General features: G+C 42.6%; 1 protein-coding gene and 1 long non-coding RNA gene across 2 annotated transcripts in view; one reads left to right on the top strand and one right to left on the bottom strand.

Moving 5' to 3' along the window:
• Positions 1–8,708, bottom strand: part of LOC127005991 (uncharacterized) — a 54,621-nt gene extending 45,913 nt beyond the window's left edge. The window contains exon 1 of the long non-coding RNA XR_007759002.1: positions 8,669–8,708. This is a non-coding gene — a long non-coding RNA (uncharacterized LOC127005991). The remainder of the gene's footprint in view (positions 1–8,668) is intronic.
• The window catches only part of LOC127005989 (homeobox protein Hox-B2-like), a 34,148-nt gene extending 16,733 nt beyond the window's left edge, over positions 1–17,415 (top strand). The window contains exon 4 of the mRNA XM_050875473.1: positions 16,329–17,415. Within this exon, the coding sequence (XP_050731430.1) occupies positions 16,329–16,854 (526 nt within the window). The 3' untranslated portion in view covers positions 16,855–17,415. The remainder of the gene's footprint in view (positions 1–16,328) is intronic.
• Positions 17,416–18,780: the final 1,365 nt, after the last annotated feature.

The raw sequence follows: 18,780 nt of genomic DNA, 5'->3' as shown, positions 1-18,780 counted from the left end.
TTAATTGTTATCGTCTCCCTTCTTCTATAGTTCGTTTATTCCTTCTCTCCCTCTTTTTCGATGTTATTTTGTGTTGTTTGTTTACTCATTTATTTATACTTTCGTCTGTTACCGGTTTTATTTCCTCCCTCCTATATATATTTCGTTCATTCCTCCCTCCCTCCTTTCTTTCCTCCATTCTTCCTTTTTCCTTCACTCTTTTCTACCTCTTTGTTTTCGCTTGCTACTCTTTCCTCCTTTCTCCGTCCTAACTTTACTTCATTCAACCTCTTTCCATAGCTACCTTTTATTATTTCATTATCTGCTTTCTTTTTCATTTCGTCCGTTTATCTCCCTTTTTTTCCCTCTTTCTTCTACCTCTTAACATTAGGTTTTTTTTCCTTCTTCCTATGGCTATTTTCGTTTCTTGCCTCTTCTCTTATTTGTCTGTCCCTTCCTCTTCTACTTCTTTTCTTTATTCTTCCATTCCCGGCCTTCATTCATCTCTCCCACCACCACCACCACGACCACCACCTCCTCCTCCTCCTCCTCCTCCTGTAAGTGTATGGTCAAGTGAATGCGTCTTAAGGTATTGGAACCTCTTCACCTACGCAGACAAGCACACAGACTTACACTTATGTACAAGATCACAAACACTTACATTGACATTGACCCACATATACGTACTTACACAACGCAAACAGTCAACGTACTCGTAACACACACATCCATAAATACCAAACATATCACACTAACACTGACGCATACAAGCACTCATACTTTCCACGCACCATACGTGACTGAAACAGCATCCCTCAACAGATTTTAGACTGCGGCACAATAGACTTATTTAGAAAACAAACACACAGTCACTTGTCACCACAACACACAAACACTAACAATTACACTTGATTCACTTCCCTCCCCTGCACACTCGGCTCCCCCGTCCCCCCAACAGCCAACCCAGATATGCGTGTTATGCACTTGAAAGGTGCCCTGCGCATTCACCGTTTTTTATCTGATTCAATTTCAATCCCTCAGGCTATATTCAGTCTCTCGCAACGGACGCGAATTAAATACAAGGTTGCACCGCCTAATAGTTCAGTTTGGGATAAAAGGTTATTACTAAAAAGAATAAATAAGTAAATAAATAAAATTCACCTCTTCCTCCTCCTCCTCCTCTTTTTTCTCCTCGTTCTCCCCTTTCGTTCTTTTCTCGTTTATCCATAATAGGAGTACCGTTTTACTCTTCAGTGCCCTCTCTCTCTCTCTCTCTCTCTCTCTCTCTCCTCCTCCTACCCTCCCCACCTACACAAGATAATATCACGCCTCCCCTTCCTCCTCCCTCCCCAGCCCCCCCCACCCACCCCTCCTTGTGAAGCCCCGTAAGTCCATTTAATCCGAGACGACTTAAAACGACGAGTAAGTGGCGAGTTAGTAACGAGGGTTTTCTTAAAGGGGGGAGGGGGGTGCAGGAGGGGGGGAAGAAGGGGGGAAGGGAGGAAGGACGGGGGAAAGGAAGAGGGAGGGAGGGAGGAAGGAAGGAACAGGAAGGAAATACGTGCGGAGTGGAAGAAAGGAAGGAAAGGAAAAGAGGAAAGGAAGGGATTGGAAGTAAAGAAGAAAGAAAGGAAGGAAGGAAGGAGGAAAAGAGAAAGGAAGAAGAGAGGGAATAAATTAATGAATGAAGAAAGGATGGATGGAAGGAAGAAAGGAGGAAGGAAGGAAGGAAGGAAGGAAGGAAGGAAGGAAAAAAGGAAGGATAGGATGGAAGAGGAATGGGAAGAGGGATGGAAGGAAGACAGGAAGGAAACAATTAAGGGGGAAAACCCATGGAAGGTATGAAGGAAATGAACGACTGAGAATAAGAGAATGAAAAAAAAGCAGATGGGGGAAGGAAAAAATAAAAACGAGAGGAAGAAGAAAGGGGAGGGAGGAGAAGGGGAAACAAGACAAAGGTGAATAGGGGAAGAAGTGGAAAGAAAAAAAGGAGATTAGAGGAAAGAGGAGGAGGTGCTTTGAAGAGAAGAACAGGAGAGAGTGATGTGATAGGAAAATGGAGGCGGTCAGTGATAAGGAAAGGGGGAGGATGAGGGGAAGGGGAAGGAAGCGATGATGGGAATGAGGAAGATTAGAAGGAGGAGAGCGATGGGGTGCAGGGGGAGAGGGAGGGAACGAAGAAAGCCAAGAAGGGCACAACAGGGGAGGACGAACTCGGATATCCATGGACAGGTTCAGAAAATGTTAAAAAAATAAATAATGGTAGTAATAATATAACATCAACAAGAACGATAATAATAATGGGAATAATAATAATAATAATAATAATAATAATAATAATAATAATAATAATAATAATAATAATAATAATAATAATAATAATAATAATAATAATAATAATAATAAAACTACGCTGATTTAGAATTCCCAGTTAGAAAAAAGTACATAAATTACAACTATAGCAACAAAAACAATGGCAAGTAAAAAAAAAAAAGACCATCAGCAGTAACAAAAGCATTATGAAAAACACGAATCTTATATCTATTTGCTTGGTGTGTGTGTGTGTGTGTGTGTGTGTGTGTGTGTGTGATGGGGGTTAGCAGCCAGGTGTCGTCTGGTGCAGGGGAGCGAGGCGGGGGCGACACCTGAGCCAGCGGGGCGGCCGTCAGGTGTACGGGGGCGGGCCGGGCGGCAGGCAATCAGTGCTACTCCCCAGCCCGTGAGCGGCGCCGCCCTACGAAGGGGAGGCGGCCATGTGCAGGGCTGACCACCGCTGCTAGGACTTTCTCAGTGTGTGTGTGTGTGTGTGTGTGTGTGTTATTGTTGTTGCTGCTGCTGCTGCACTTGAAATAAACCAGTGTACGCAATGTTATATGTTGCTAATTTTCTTATGCATTAGGAACTGAAATCCATATAGCCTACTGTAATAGTGAAGCTCCAACTAATAAACGTTGGATTGGTTTCTTGCCGCTAAAATTGAGGAAAGAAGGGATAGTCTGAATCCTGTGACCAGACTGCTGCCTGACTAATGGACAGCATACTATGGGAATACACAAAAAACAGCAGCACAGTATTAAGAAACTCAGAACCCAATATTAGGAAACTAAGAACACAAATACGAAAGGAAGTTCCACTCTGAGCGGAGACGAAAATTTAGTAAAAAAAATATATACACCTTAGAAGTCAAAACTGGCAGAAAAAAAAAAAAAATCATACACGAAAAAATGTACTTACACATGTCGACGTAAACTGAATGCTAAACTTCCCTCTTGCTTTTAACAAGCTTCATAGTGACGCCTGATGATGAAAACTAAAAACATCTGTTCCAGTATAAGGCCGTGGTGTATAATTCTATATAGGTGAATACAGTCACCGTGCCAGCCTCACTCAACATACCGTAGCCTCACCTACATGCCTACAATAAACCCGGACAGGTGGAGGTCGTTAGCCGTGGTAGGCAATCTGGCTAGGAGAGCAAACTCCGAACAATAAACCGGGCGTTGTGGTGCTCGTTAGATGTCGTAGACAATCCACGTGATGGGAACACCAAAGAAAAGAAAAAAAGAACACCAGAAAAAGGAAAATATGAAAACGAAACATCAAGAAAAGAAAAAAAAACCGCAGATCATCCACCTATAGCTGGGGAGAAAAAGGCTCATCCAGACCAAAGAACATAAAAAAGGGATGATACAGAAAAGAACACCAAAAAAATATGAAAAAAAGAAGAGAAAACATCGAAAAAGAAAAGTAACAGCAATAAAAGAACATCAAGAAAAGAAAACATTAAGAAACATCATCCACCTTTCGGCCCCAACTAACATCACCAAAATTATGGGCGAGTCTCTTCTGGGAGGAAAGAGGCTCACCCAGACCAAAGAACATCAACAAGAGGATGATATAAAAAAAAGCACACCGAAAAACATGAAAAGGAAAAGAAATAAGAAGAAAAGAACAGAAAAACAGCGAAAAAGAAAAACAACAGCAATTAAAAAACAAGAAAATCACATCAAGAAAAGAAAAATATAAAAAAACATCATCCACCTTTCGGCCCTAACTAACATCACCAAAATTATGGGCGGGTCTCTTCTGGGAGCTCACCCAGACCAAAGAACACCAACAAATGGATGATATGAAAAAAAAATATATATGAACATCAAAAAAGAAAACAAAGGAAAAAAAAGAAAGAAAAAGAAAAACACCAACATAAAATAAAATAAAATAAAAATAAAAGGAAGAAGAAAATAAGAAAAGAAAAAGAAAACATCAATACATTAAAAATAAATAAAAAACAAAATAAAAAATAAATAAAATAAATAAATACAGATTATAGTAAAATTAACTAACTAACTAGCTAACTCTAACTGTTTAACTAACTATTAAACTACATATTTAACTACCTACCTAACTATCAGTAATATAGCTGTTTAACTACTATACCTAACTAACAAACCACCTAACGATCTAACATGGAAAATGACTTACAGGACTTACAGGAGCTGACTTTTATAGACTAACCGACTCCTTATGTTATGTTAAGTTGCATCACCCACTCACCCACTTCAACCCATCAGCCGGCCCCGCCCCAGCAGTGCCAAGCGGTATAGGTGAAGGGTGGGGGCCACGTGTTCGTGTGCCGCCAGCTGTTTTAGGGGCGAGCACCTCCTTTATTGGTGGCTCAGTGTCGCAGGGGAAGTGGGAGCGCGATTTCCTGACGTGACTTCCCCGCCATTAAGGCTCGGATGAATCTTTGATGGTGGGTGGCTGAGACTGCTCTGACGTCTTCTTTACCCGACTACACCTGGCCCCGCCTCCAGGGCCGTAAGCACCAGCACCTTACCTAAGAAAAGGGCACTTTGCACCTATGACCTGCAGTCTATACTCTTATACCATCTATAGCTACACTGCGCCGAGTTTTATGGAAACCTCATCTATCTTAAAAACATTAGATACCCTTGATAGATATACGAGAAAGAAAAATGTATGAGGGTGTCCAGTGGTCTCACAAATTACACCCTTAGAAAGTGTTATCCCAGAGCTTTTCCTAACGTGGATTCAGGTTCATCTGAATAGCTGGGAGTACAAAATCTGCATGTTAGTTATTTTTACCAGACATGAAAAACGAATATGACATTGTGTAATATATTCATAATCCCTAAACCTTTTCAAATTGGGTTAACCTTCTCCCTTCATCCTTAATCATTATCTATATACAGCTTCCTTTGCCTCCAGACTCCCAATGCGTGTTATTCATAAACGTGATGGATAAGTTCCTCCCCTTCCCTCTTTCCGACACGTGTCACTGGTCAACTTGATGGATTAGCTCTGCCTCCACCTCGTCCACACGCACGCGACTGGTGATTTGGTGGATGGTGCTCACGGGTGGAGGCTATACGGGAGGAGGTTGTGGGTCATATTATTAAAACATTTCGTCGCCCAAGCACACACACATTTGAACTGGCTTTTGTAGTTGTTGTGGGCCTTTCCAGGGGTATCTCGTTTTACCCTGGTGGGAGTTTGACAAGATTTATGTACCATGAACTCTAATAAAAAACAAAGACAACGCATTTTACCTCTTTTTCGGCATTATTAAACATTTCGTCGCCCAGGCACACACACATTTGACGTGGCTCTCGTAGGAGTTCTGGGTATTTTCTGTGGTAGTTTTATGACCCTGGTGGGAGTGTGACAAGGCGTCTGTACCATGAACTCTAAAAAACACTCATGCGAATGCATGTTACCTCTTTTTTTGGCATTATTAAACATTTCGTCGCCCAGGCACACACATTTGATACGGCTCTCATAGGAGTTGTTGGCATACCCTCTTCATTGGTAATTTTATGAGACCCTTCTTCTGTACGTACCATGAACTCTAAAAAAAACACACAGGAGAACGCATTTTACTTCTTCTTTGGCATTTAGAAATATTTGATGTAGAAGTCGGTAGCATCTAAGAATACTGACTCCAGAGATTACGAGTCAATATAATCTGAACCGACGGAGGCTGCAGAGACTCACTCCGGGTAGGCGGCGGTGGGGGGTGGGGGAAGGGAAGCGTCACGTGCCTCGCCGACCACAGTGCTGGCCGCCGAGGTCATCATGATCCCCAGATAACATGTCTGCCTATTAGCTGCTTCCGGGTGATTATCTCTCTCTCTCTCTCTCTCTCTCTCTCTCTCTCTCTCTCTATCTATATATATATATATATATATATATATATATATATATATATATATATATATATATATATATATATATATATATATATATATATATATATATATATATATATATATTAAGTTCCTGCTACCTATCTATGTTTTTTCATTCATCTATCTATATATCCTATAACTAAGCTGATGATGATCTCTCTCTCTCTCTCTCTCTCTCTCTCTCTCTCCAACCTTCCTAACACTGTCTAGGGGCCAGGTAGTTCCTCGGCGTTCCTTGTTTAAGTAAGATGGGAATGGCGGCGGCAGGGCCAGGCAGCGGAAGGTGGCGGCGGCGGCGGCACAATCATGCGTCAGTCAGCTGCCGCCTCACCCCCTAGGCGTGCCACGCGACCACCTTCCGGCCGGTCACGTGACCATTGTCAAGGGCCATTGCGGGTTGTCAGCACCTGGGCCGGGCGAGGGGTTTGCCAGTGTCAATTAAGGGAATCCACCCATTATCACATTTCTGTTATAGATGTTAATAGACAAGAACAGAAGCTTGGTGTGGCCGGAGGGTGAATAGGCAGAACGGGGCAGCACGCGCCATGCAAGCTGTTGTTTTGTTTGGGTGTAGCGGCTTCCACGACTAACGCTAGGGTGAGGGAGACTATTGTGTGGCGCAGCTCATTAGTGTTTCCGTATTTTCGTTAACACCCATAGCAGAGCCGAATGGATGTTTATAGGCCTGTGGGGACTGAAGCCTCCCAGAAAATCCTCTACCCCTAGCTCCTTAGCCCCCCGTTCACTTAGAAACATAATTATTCCCCTTATTGGAACAACCTCAGCTCCCCTGTGCACCAAGGACGTCCCCCTAAACCTTCCATAAAGGATGAAGCCGCCACTGATGAATACTGCTACACTATTTATGTGAAGGACAAAAAAAGTCACCAGCAGTGGTAGTGGTGTTTGTTATTGTTAGTGGTGCTGGTGGTTAGGGGTTCTATATAATTGCTGTTTTATTAGGGAGTGGCGGGGGTGGGGGTGGCGATGAATGCTCGAGACTTAAGTTAGCCTACTAAAGTTTCATGTGATGAAAAGCTATTTTTATTTAGTCTTTATGAAGGTCCGGAGAATATCAATGTGAAAATAAATGCGCCAGTTTTTTACTAGTTTCATCTAGTTAAAATAGGTTAATGACACATGAGCTAACCAACTATTAGAAGCGGAGACAAGAATGAGCGATATAAAGGTTCGCCTGTGAAACGACAAATAACCGCTCGTGTGAAGTGAGCCTAAATGCTTCGAAGAGGGCAGTCACTACAATGCCACAAAGTAGCACTGCTCTTTGGAAATTTATATAAGACTACCCATCAAAATATTCCTAAAAACCAGCGTTTGTCGCTTTGGGCACTTTGATGTGCCCTGAAATATGTTTAGTATTTCTTTTGATGCGAATGTTGGTGTCCTGTCAAAGAACATGTATGACGTATATTTAAAGGCTTCCTAGAATATAATAAGATTTTTCCTACGTAACTTGCCAGTATATTTAAAGTATATTGAGTATCACCTGGAAAACAGCTTCAACCACCGGAATGCAAAGGGAAATGCCGTATTCCTCGTTCTGGTAAATTTTCCTCTTATCTGGCAGTGACTGGCACTCCTCATGTTGTTTGTTTGGTACTACTGAATATCGGTGTGACAACACTGCTCAGAGCGGGGCGAGGAAGCGATGAGTGATTATGTAGTTTGTCTTTAGCCTAATTATACTCACTTCGTTGTTATTGAGTATCATTTGAAACTTTTGAGTAAGGTTTAGGAACGGTTGGCATTTTGTTTCCTCCACTATAGAAAAAAGTTGAGTACTATTGCGTAACGGGAAGGGGAAAGGGGGAGGGGCAGACTTTTAACTTTCACAAGCAATCATCTGTTAATGCAATAAATTTTCCACACGGTACTGTATCACGTTTCCATAATAAAAGAGATAAGGGGGCACATGGCGAGTAGGTAACAACAAACACATATACGATAGCCTAATATGCCCCAGCCATTGCTCGTATCCTCAAAAAAGCTTTATCTCTTACTACGATAGCTGTTTTTGAAGGCCACAGGGAAGATGCGTCGAGTTCCTCATAACACTCAAATTAAGTAACAGAAATCTATGAAATGGAAGGGAAAAAAACGTAAAATAGAAAGCAGCCAGAGGAAACAAATACCTATGAAATCACCCTTGGAACTCCCTATACCTACACCTTCTACGAGTCTTTAAGTGCCTGACAGTATTATTTAATCATAGCTTAACTTCAGAGTTTGAGTCAAATAAGAATAAATAAATGAGATGTCGAGGCGTCGAAAATATAGGCCAGTCTCGTTTTACCGTCACACACACACACACACACACACCAAAACCACAACTCGTCCGCAAAATAGACATAAATAAATAGGAAATAGGAAGAATTAAATGAATAGATGCACTAAGGCGTCGAAAATATAGGACGGTCTCTCGTCTTGCCGCCACACACTAATAAAGCCACAACACTCACCTATAAGCTTCCCCATGGCTCCCAGCGCGGTCCTCTTGCTACCTCTTCCTTGTCGCCCCTTCTGTAGTAAGCAGGTGATGTGCAGGTTAAAGAACAACACTTGGCAGCCACTTATATCACCTCACTACACAAGGAACACAAACTTCAACATCCATCACTCACTGCCTGCAACTCAAACCGTGGGGACAGCGTTGCCAGGTGCCAGTTCTTTATTACCCTCTATATTATTACCAGTAAAATATCGTGAGTGCATGGTTTTATATTTTCTTGAAAACGATAGACATGGCATGAAGAAGGCATAAGCAGGTATATGCTTCTTAATATTAAACACATACAGTATACATATGTAACGGTCCGAATGTGAGTGAGCGAGAGGGTATGCAAGTTAGTGAGTAACAGAGTAAGTGTAAGCAAGTGCGTGAATGAACGAGAGAATGTGAGTACTGAGTAGGTCAGTGAGTGACAGAGCGAGTGGGAGCGTGAATGAGTGAAAGAGTGAATGAGTGAGGGAGTGAATGGGTGGCTAAGGAATGTAAGTGCGTAAAAGGTTATGAGAAGAGAACACGGCGAGCGAATGAGCGAATATATGAACGAGTTACTGAAATCCCTCATCTCAAAGCCTCGAAACTAAAAAATATCGCATACGTTAATTCAAATGCACCCCTATACCCACAGCACACATGAAACATATGAAATGATAAAGATAAACAGTACGTCGAGCAGGAAAGATCTGAAATACAACACAGCAAACCAGCCTATTGTATGATATCTGCAGGATTTCGCCACATTAGGCTATATCCACTCTGCAGATAAATTGGTGAATCAAACTATAAATAAAACAAACGAAATAACAAAACACATAACACGCTGAGATAGCAGGTATAAATAATAGTATGGCCAACTGAACAACGGTCGCTATATTAGCCTACGGACTTTCATTTTACTGCCTTTTATTCCTCCCATCACAACTTGTTTTTATCCTTTCTCCATATGTTAATTAAGGGCACCCAGTGACTTTACATAGAACATTTAAAGCCGCCTTTTCATCAATTTTTTGTTGATGTGGCATGAAAGAATTTCCCGCGTAGATCATAATGGCCTTTTTTTTATTTATTTTTTAAGGTGGCATCAAAGCATCCGCAAGTAGATAATTTAATAGCCTCTTTTCCTTTCTCATTACTGACGTGAACACATAATTTTCATAAGATCAGAGAAAATAACAAAACTGGGTCATGTCTCGCTTGTATATGTGAGAAGAAATGTAAAGGAAGCAACGGTGCCAGATTGTCGTATTCAGAGCCGCGTATATACCGGTTTCTGAGCCATGGCCATTGCCAAAAAACACCAATAATTAACCATTTTAACGATAACTATATATGAAAGCAGTTATTGGGGTCGAGGAGGCAGTTTTTGGGTCGGATATCGGCAAACATAAGAGGCTGAATACGACAATCTGGCAGCGTCGAAAGGAAGCAAGAATATCACATAGGTTGGTATTCTCAGACCCTTCCACCTCTCACATCAACCACGAATTTCCAAAGGCCAAAAAATAGAGCAGTCTGGGTCCTCACGAATATTTTTTTAGGTTCATAGTACAGAGGAAAGGCTAGACTACCACAAGAGCCATAAAACTACCCCTGTAAACCCCCCAAACTCCTACGAAGGCCTAATCAAATATGTATAGCCTACTTCAGCGCCGAAATGTTTAATACGACCCATATAGATAGATTATGGGCACTGATGTTGAGTCTAGGCCCACTAACCAAGCCATGGCGATTAATAAACTTCATAACCATAAGTCAGACACACATAAAATAATAGCAGTCATCAATTACTCAATATAATAGCTACCTTGTAATTGTCCCGTGCTGTTCCTTTAGCCCCATTAGCCTAATAAAAGGCATTAAACTGAGAGACTAGGGGGGCCGAAGGGAGGAGGAGGGAAGGGGGAGCAAATTAAGAAGCTGCTGGGGAAAGTTGAGAGAGAGAGAGAGAGAGAGAGAGAGAGAGAGAGAGAGAGAGAGAGAGAGAGAGAGAGAGAGAGTTAATTAAGGGTGTGTTGATTGGCGATCGCCCGATTAATTATTTGGTGGGAGATGAATTAAATGAAGAAGGGAGGGTAGGAAAGGAAAAAGAGGATGGAAGCCAGGAAAGAATAATGAAAGGAAAGAAAAGAGTAGGAAGGGAGGTAGGAGGGAAGGAAGGAAGGAAAGACGGCAAGAAAGAAGGACAGGAAAGGAAGAAAGGAAGGAAAAAGAGGGAAAAAAGAAAGAATGGGGAAGGAGGGAAGGGAGAAAGGAAAAATAAAACAGGGAAGGAAGAGAAAGGGAAGAAAAGAAGACGGAATGAATGAATGAATGAATGAAGGAAGGAAGGAAGAACAGAAGAAGGGAGAGAAGGAAGGAAGGAAGGAAAAAAGGAAGGAAGGAAGGAAGTAGGCCCATTATAAAGATTTTGAACACTAAAGATGACAATACAAAAAGACAAAACGGTTCCACACTACTACTACTACTACTACTACCGCAACCGCCACTACAACAACAACATCAGCCCACCACCCAACAGGTAACTAACTATCAAACGGCGGTGGTGCAGCGGGCCGTGGGGGAGCCGTGTAGAAGGACGCCGAACTTTACACACTCGGCGGCTCGTGAAACAGTCTCTTCCTGTCTATTAGCGCCCGTTCCGTCCCGACCATAAGTGACTCATATATCACTGACTCGGTCTCTCGATTCCCTCTCTAGCGGTCATGAGTTTCCAGTCTCCACGTGCCGAAAAGGAAGGATGGGGAGACGGAGGAGTAACGACTGACTACTATTATAGGAGAGAAAGAGATGTGTAGTGATAATATATAGTTACGTGAAATTTGGTGCATGGACAGTCTTGGTGGATATCTGGGTGTTGAGAGAAGAGGATGAGAAACCCGAAGATAATGAAGTAGGAGGAGAAGGTGGAGGAGGCGAAGCAGAAAAAGAAAAGACTGATAGACAAGGCGGTGAGGCCCAAAGAAGCGAGGAAAAGGGCAGGAGTGGGGGGGAGGGTTGCTGTAATGGGATCAACCGATGAAACACAACACCCTCGATAATTGTAGGAATGCGTTCGTGTCCTTAACACCATACAGGAAAAAGGCAGCGGTAAAAGATATATTAGAACTGTGTGTGTGTGTGTGTGTGTGTGTGTGTGTGCGAGCGCGGTTTTAAAGTGTTTAATAATACAAATCGGCTGTACATGACGCCAGAAACAGACAGTATGTTCCGATTAATTCAGACAAAATTAGACTGCGAAATCAAACAAACTCTTCGCAAATCATTCGCCTCCTTTCATATTTTGCAACCGGTAAAATGAAAGCAGTTTTATTATTATTATTATTATTATTATTATTATTATTATTATTATTATTATTATTATTATTATTATTATTATTATTATTATTGTCATCATCATTATTCTTTTTATCAATTCTAATCATAATTGTTATTACTGATATCATTGTTATTACTATTTCCATTATCACTACCATTTACTTATTATAATTTAACGGTATCATCTGTATTATCATTATCATGATTATTATATTTTTTCTTACTTCTACCATTCAAATCATTTCATTATTTTTTTTATCTAATTGATTAGTATACACTTATTTATCTACATATGTATTTATATTTTCTCTATTCATCTGTTCTTTCCGTCCATGTGCGAGGGTGCAAGACGCGGCGGGCAGGCAGTCCTTGGTGCGCCGCGGCGGCACGTACACCACACTACTATACCGGAAACAAGTGTGGCCGCCGAGTGTGGCCTCCACAATAAATTATCTCCAGCCAGCGCGCGCCTCCAGGGCCTCCGCAGCACACCTGGTGAAGGATAGAGGCATTTAGTTCACCGTCCAGTATGAGGTCAAAGTCTAGTGTTGGAGTTACAAATTACTGGAGTGAGTATTGAAATTATTGTCATTATCGCTGACCACTCCAGTCTTTTACTTAACAAGCGGCCGCGACGAGGGGGGCAGCTGAGGCCGTGAGTGAACACCCTTCATTTGGGGGTCCGAAACGACAACACGCCATTAACTACATCCATTACACCTCTAATTCTCGGAAAAGTCATAATGTTAAGAAAAAAGAGAAATTTTGAGTAAGGTAAAAGCAACTGTTTCATATTTACAAAGCCTTTATACAGTTACTTTCTACATTTCGTAACAGCGTCAATATTTTACCTATACAGCTTATATATACTAAAAAACTAGGAATTTAGAGCAGAAGAAAGCGAGAGTAATATACATACAAGTTTCATAATTGCTAAATATTATAAACGCATCTCTTTTGCGGTTTTATAGTAACGCCTTTAATAAAACAATAGTCACAGATACAAAAACACAGTGCAATGTTAAGAACTAAAAGGAAATCGGGAATAATTTGCATATAACTGTTTCATAAATAAGTAAATCATTTTAGGCTGTGACTGGCCAAAAAATTCAAGTTTTTATTGCGTACATTTTTGCAGCTTCGTAACATGACACGTTACACATACGAAAAATATGTTGTAATGATTAGATACAATAAAGTGAATAATATAAAACATAGTAAGTAAATACATAAGCGAAAACAATGACGCAACGTTGAAAAGGAAAGAAGATACGGAGACCAACACACATACATCTCTGTCATGATAATCAAATAATTATACACCGTGATCGAAAACAAAGCGTGTATGAAGATGTCACGCTATATTTTATCTCATCGTGGTGGCATCTGGCAGACCTGAATACCCGCCGTCCCCTCCAAACCCGTCCCGTACCCAGCACCCAGCCCTCACCCAAGTGCCCCATCCCTCTCCCCTGCATCCCCGCCGCCCAGTGTCCCCAGAATGACCACCCTGGGGGGATGTGTTTATTGAAATAATTATAATATTTAACTCCAACGGCCCGCGAATGACACTAATAACACGACGGGGAGAGTGTGAACAGAGGAGCGCCGCAGCCCAAGTGTTTGCGATGATTACGTGGGCGTGGACGGCTAATGGGAGGGATATTGGCTACAGAATGAGTTTTTACCGATGGCCGGGGCGGAGGGAGGGAGGGAGAGGGAGGGAGGGAAGGAAGCACACACACACACACACACACACACACACACACACACACACACACACACACACACACACAAATTTGAATTATATATATATATATATATATATATATATATATATATATATATATATATATATATATATATATATATATATATATAACGAAATCGTCGAATATCCTTACCGAAAGCGCATTCTTGAGTTTGATAAAGACATATTACGAAGAAATAAGAGAAAAGAGAAATGAAAGCACCCCAACACACACACAAAAAAAAAAAAATCGCCTTCTTTTACGTGTTGTGGTGGTATCCATAATATTAAGTTTGGTATAATATTATTGCACCTACGGTTAATAATTTCTGAATCAAAACAAAACAAGAGAAAGTCCACTCACATTATGGAATACGGCAACTTTATCATTTCTCTATTTTATTTCTATTTTATTTGTATTTATTTTCAAGTTAGGATGAGGGAGAACGAACATATGCTACTTAGCGCGTGGCAAACTAAATTAATGTTATTCACTTTTGCTCCTTTTCTTTGCGATGGCATGAAAATATTACCTTATGAGAGAGAGAGAGAGAGAGAGAGAGAGAGAGAGAGAGAGAGAGAGAGAGAGAGAGAGAGAGAGGGGTCGTCACGGTAATTTGACAGTTTTCCCGATGACGACAATGATGAACGCGTCTCTAAAGGCTCGGTGATGACTAGTGATGACTTGGGGTGAGAATGGTGATGATAATGGTGATGATGGTGATGGTGAGACAGAATAGAATGGTGATGAGGGTTGTAGAAGTGGTGACGGTGGTGGTGAGTGTAAAGGTGGTGATGGTGGTGATGATGGTGAGAGACGTGGTGTGGATATATCATGACAGTGGTGGTGATGGTAATGAAGCAGAAGTCGTCATGGTGGTGATGGTGGCGGTAATTAAGTAGAGGTGGTGATCAAAATGGCGGCGGTGGTGATGGGAGTTGAAGTAAGGGTGATGGTGGTGGTGATAGACGTGGTGATGATGATGGTGGAGGAAGAGAAGAAAAAGAAGAACAAGAACAAAAAAGAAGAACGAGAAGAACAAGTAGAAACAAAACGAGAACGAGAAGAGTCAGTGGAAAAGAAGAAAGAGGCGAAGGAGGAGGAGGAGGAGGAGGAGGAGGAGGAGGAGGCGACAGGTGTGTTGGTAATGGTGGCAGGTGAGAGGTGAATAAAGTGTTGACATCCTTCACACACCACGGCGACTCATAACAAGCTTAGTTCGCCCCCCCCCCCTCTGTCCCCCCCCCCCCCATGTGTGAGAGAGAGGCAGCCTGAGGAGGAGAGGGGGGGACGAACGGGAGAGGGGGGGAGGGGGGAAGGGAGCACCACCGCCCCCCTTCGTCCTGCAACAACCAAATACCATCAAAGGACGCGTTTATAACTAGTCTTGGACGGATTACCACCGCAAGTTCCCTCACACTTCTCTCTCTCTCTCTCTCTCTCTCTCTCTCTCTCTCTCTCTCTCTCTCTCTCTCTCTCTCTCTCGTGATGTTTATTAATATGATGCGCTCTTAAATGTAATAATATATGTTGCGCTTAAGACTTTTCATATTATGCATTCTGAGCAAGAGTTTAGACGTATAGTGTGTGTGTGTGTGTGTGTGTGTGTGTGGCTTTTGCTTTCTCTGCCTAAATCTGATCCCTCCCTCCCTGCCTGCCTCCCTCTCCCCTTTACTTGTCTGAGGCTGCAATCCGCTTAGTGCCGCCTCGCCCGCGCTTAATTGTTCAAATAATTAGCGGCGGTGAGCAGTCTGGCGCTAGAGGCCGTCACACCCTCGTTTTGGCCATTCAAGCCCTCGACTCGCGGCTTCATGGGGAGGAAATGAAGGCTCAGTGGACGTGAATATCATAGAGGCATTGAGGGGCACAGAGGCTCGGCTGTACAGGAATGAGGGGCGTGCGGGCGAGCCGCGGCGTGCTGCGGAGAACCTGTGATGCTCCTTGGTGGTGGTTGCTGCAGGTGGTGGTGATGGCGCTGAGCATGTGACGGCAGGGACGGGGAGGGCACGATGATATTAAACCTGTCAACTGAATAATGCTTAACAGCAAAAGAAACTTGTGTTTTTATGTAAATTACGACCTTTGATCCATGAACCATTACATTAAAAGTTATTAGTATGAGATATTCACAAAAGATGTTCTTATGTGTAGTAGTTGGTGATTATATGTCCCGTCCATTTCTTGAGGTGTTTGGTAAAGTGCAGACCAAGGAATAGGTTGGGTTATAGATTAATCTACAGTGATAACAATGGTAATGATGAGTGATCGTTCTTCAAGAGGTTCCTTGTGTATATATGTCATCTGGCTTCTTGCAGCTATTTCTTGTTTTCTAAGGGAAAAAAGACGAACGTTATGAAGCTTATAGAAATGCAGAAAGAAAATTAAGTAGTGGGTATCGACAAAGAGGTGATGATCGCTGTGACAGTACAGGTGGTACTGCCACCAAGGATAATGTGGACGATATACTAACGCTTCCCTTCCCCCACAGGTGCATGTATTGCCTAAGGACGGTGTGCACGATATACTAACGCTTCCTTTCCCCCACAGGTGCATGACGCTGGCCGGGGGTCTGGGTGGCCTGGGTCCGCTCTACCACCCAGCGTTTTGTGGAATCTGCACCTACAAACCGCCGGCTGGGCCACCTTCGGGGTCCGTGCGTGGTCCCGCCGCGTCGCCGCCCTCCATGATGAACGGCCCCAAATCCTCCACGTCCTCCCTGCTGGCCGGCCCCGCCGCCTCCCCGTCGGCCATCCTCAGCGGCTCCCTAGCTACTCAGGCTCATACACTGTCCATCGGCGCATCGTCCTCGACTTCCCTCCCGCTAGGACAGTCACCTCCCTCCGCCCTTTCAATGGGGCCCTCACCGTCAACAAGCCTCCCTGTCGCTCAACTGCCGCCTGTTAATTTGTCTCTAGGGGCGCACCTCCCCGCCTCTTTTCTCAGCGTCACGTCAGCCCCGTCACCGCCCAGCACCGCCACCTCCACGGCGCCCGTCACCTCCAGCATCAAGAAGCCCGTCCCGCTGCCCGCCTCCACAGCAAGCTACGTGGCTCTCCGCGCTCAGGCCTACTGAAGAAAAGATGAATGTGTATGACGCTGTGAACTGGAAGTATTTTTGTTTTCCTTCAGGCTATCGAAACAGCATACATACACTTTTTTATTTGCTCTTCCCCTGAGAATGCTTTGTTCACATGTTTATTAAAGGTAGTTTACACACACACACACACACACACACACACACACACACACACACACACACACACACACACAGAGAAGTCCTCAAATGCTGCCTCGAGATCACTCCCCTTCCCCCTCCGGCTGTCAGGCTTGGCCACGAAAGGGAGTCGTGGGGCGTGGCGCAAATATGAACTGTTTAGAACAAGAACAACTCCGAACTCTTGAGAATCATGCAATCACCTGTTGAGCGAGTCACCATTAGCTTCGATCAGTGACTGCTAGTGTGTTCCTAGTCTACATTTTTGGGCGTAGTGTTTTATAGATATTTTTTGGTCCCTCAATACCAAAGAGACATGATATTTAATAGTTATAATATATGTATATGTAACGTCTCTATGCACTTTTAGCTGGTGAATATATTATACTTTAGATGGTAGCTGTTTATGTATACTACTGATGCACGTTAATGAAAGTTTTTTTCTAATATAGTGTTGTTTTCTTCTACAAATTTCTTCCGAGAGTTGATATGCTATGCCTCTGTTCCAATGTCGATATAAACGTTCCATCTGCTGAACGTCCTTCCCTTGGGTCTTTTTTTTTTTTGTCCATTAATTATTTCTCGGTTTGTTCCTCTTTTTGTCTGTATGTTGACCTCTTTCCTACATATGTGTTCTGACCATTGCTTTAACCTTGATTATAATTGTTGTTTTTTACGCCATCAACTTTTGTCAGCTCTTTTATTCCATTGGCATACTGGTTAGGTGTGTTTACCAACCTATCGCAAGGAGGACTTTTATGTGTATGGGTGGAGAACGATTAATATAAGTAGAGAGAATTTAAGGTGGTACGTAAGAAAATGGAAAATGGAAATTAACAGAACAGTGAAATGTGGGGACTAAATAAATGGAGGAGCGAAATTGGACCAAAAAAATTGAATGATACAAAAAGAGAAAAGTTCTAAAGCATGAAAGTTTGTGTGAAGGAAGCTTGGGTGGGGATCTCCTTCCAGCGAGCGCACTGCTAGGATCAGAATGCACGGAATCACAGATGGTTGAGTCCCGCAGCAGAGTATATCAGATGTGTGACATGGAAGACGAAATAATGAAAGTAAAATGCGATGCGCTATAGCTGTTCGTGGCTTCGGCGCTCATCTCCGTCTCATTGACCCTTGACATCCGGAGTATCACAATTTAACTTCCATTCATCGACCAGCCCGAAAGGGAGGATGACCTGCTGAGTGGAGTGCGCGCCGATTAGCCAGACCAGGATTCGAACCAAGGCCTGTAAGCGCTGATTGGTTCGCGGATAGAGAAAAGTCATTGTTTAAAGGTTTATTGTACAAAAGATACAAAAATACAAAAAATTATATATATATATATATATATATATATATATATATATATATATATATATATATATATATATATATATATATATATATATAGATATATATATACATTCGTTATAAAAAGTGTACAAAGCGGGCATCAGCCCGCCGGTGTTTGCTTGGTCAGGTGCGCCTCATGTGGGTGTGGTGGCGGTGACGCATCTGTGTTCCTCGTCACTATATTATAATTTAGCAATAGAAGGACGAGGACAGACAGTGGAAGATAAGCGAGCAACAAGGAAAGACAAACAATGAACACGGGAAGACGAAACACGGAGCAGCTGTGGCTGCTACAGGCCTATGTTCGAACCCGACCCCTGGATTATTTGGTGGTGTGCTAATCACTACACCATCGAGCCATGTGATGTTAGAATGTACATACTGGAGACAAAATGGAGATGATGCAAGTAATTTTGACTGAAACGGGATGTGAAA

The sequence above is a fragment of the Eriocheir sinensis genome, chromosome 31, assembly GCF_024679095.1.
Source record: "Eriocheir sinensis breed Jianghai 21 chromosome 31, ASM2467909v1, whole genome shotgun sequence".
NCBI classification, from domain to species: Eukaryota; Metazoa; Arthropoda; class Malacostraca; order Decapoda; family Varunidae; genus Eriocheir; species Eriocheir sinensis.
The sequence above is the reverse complement of the archived record's forward strand: the minus strand, read 5'-3'. Positions and strand labels throughout refer to the sequence as shown.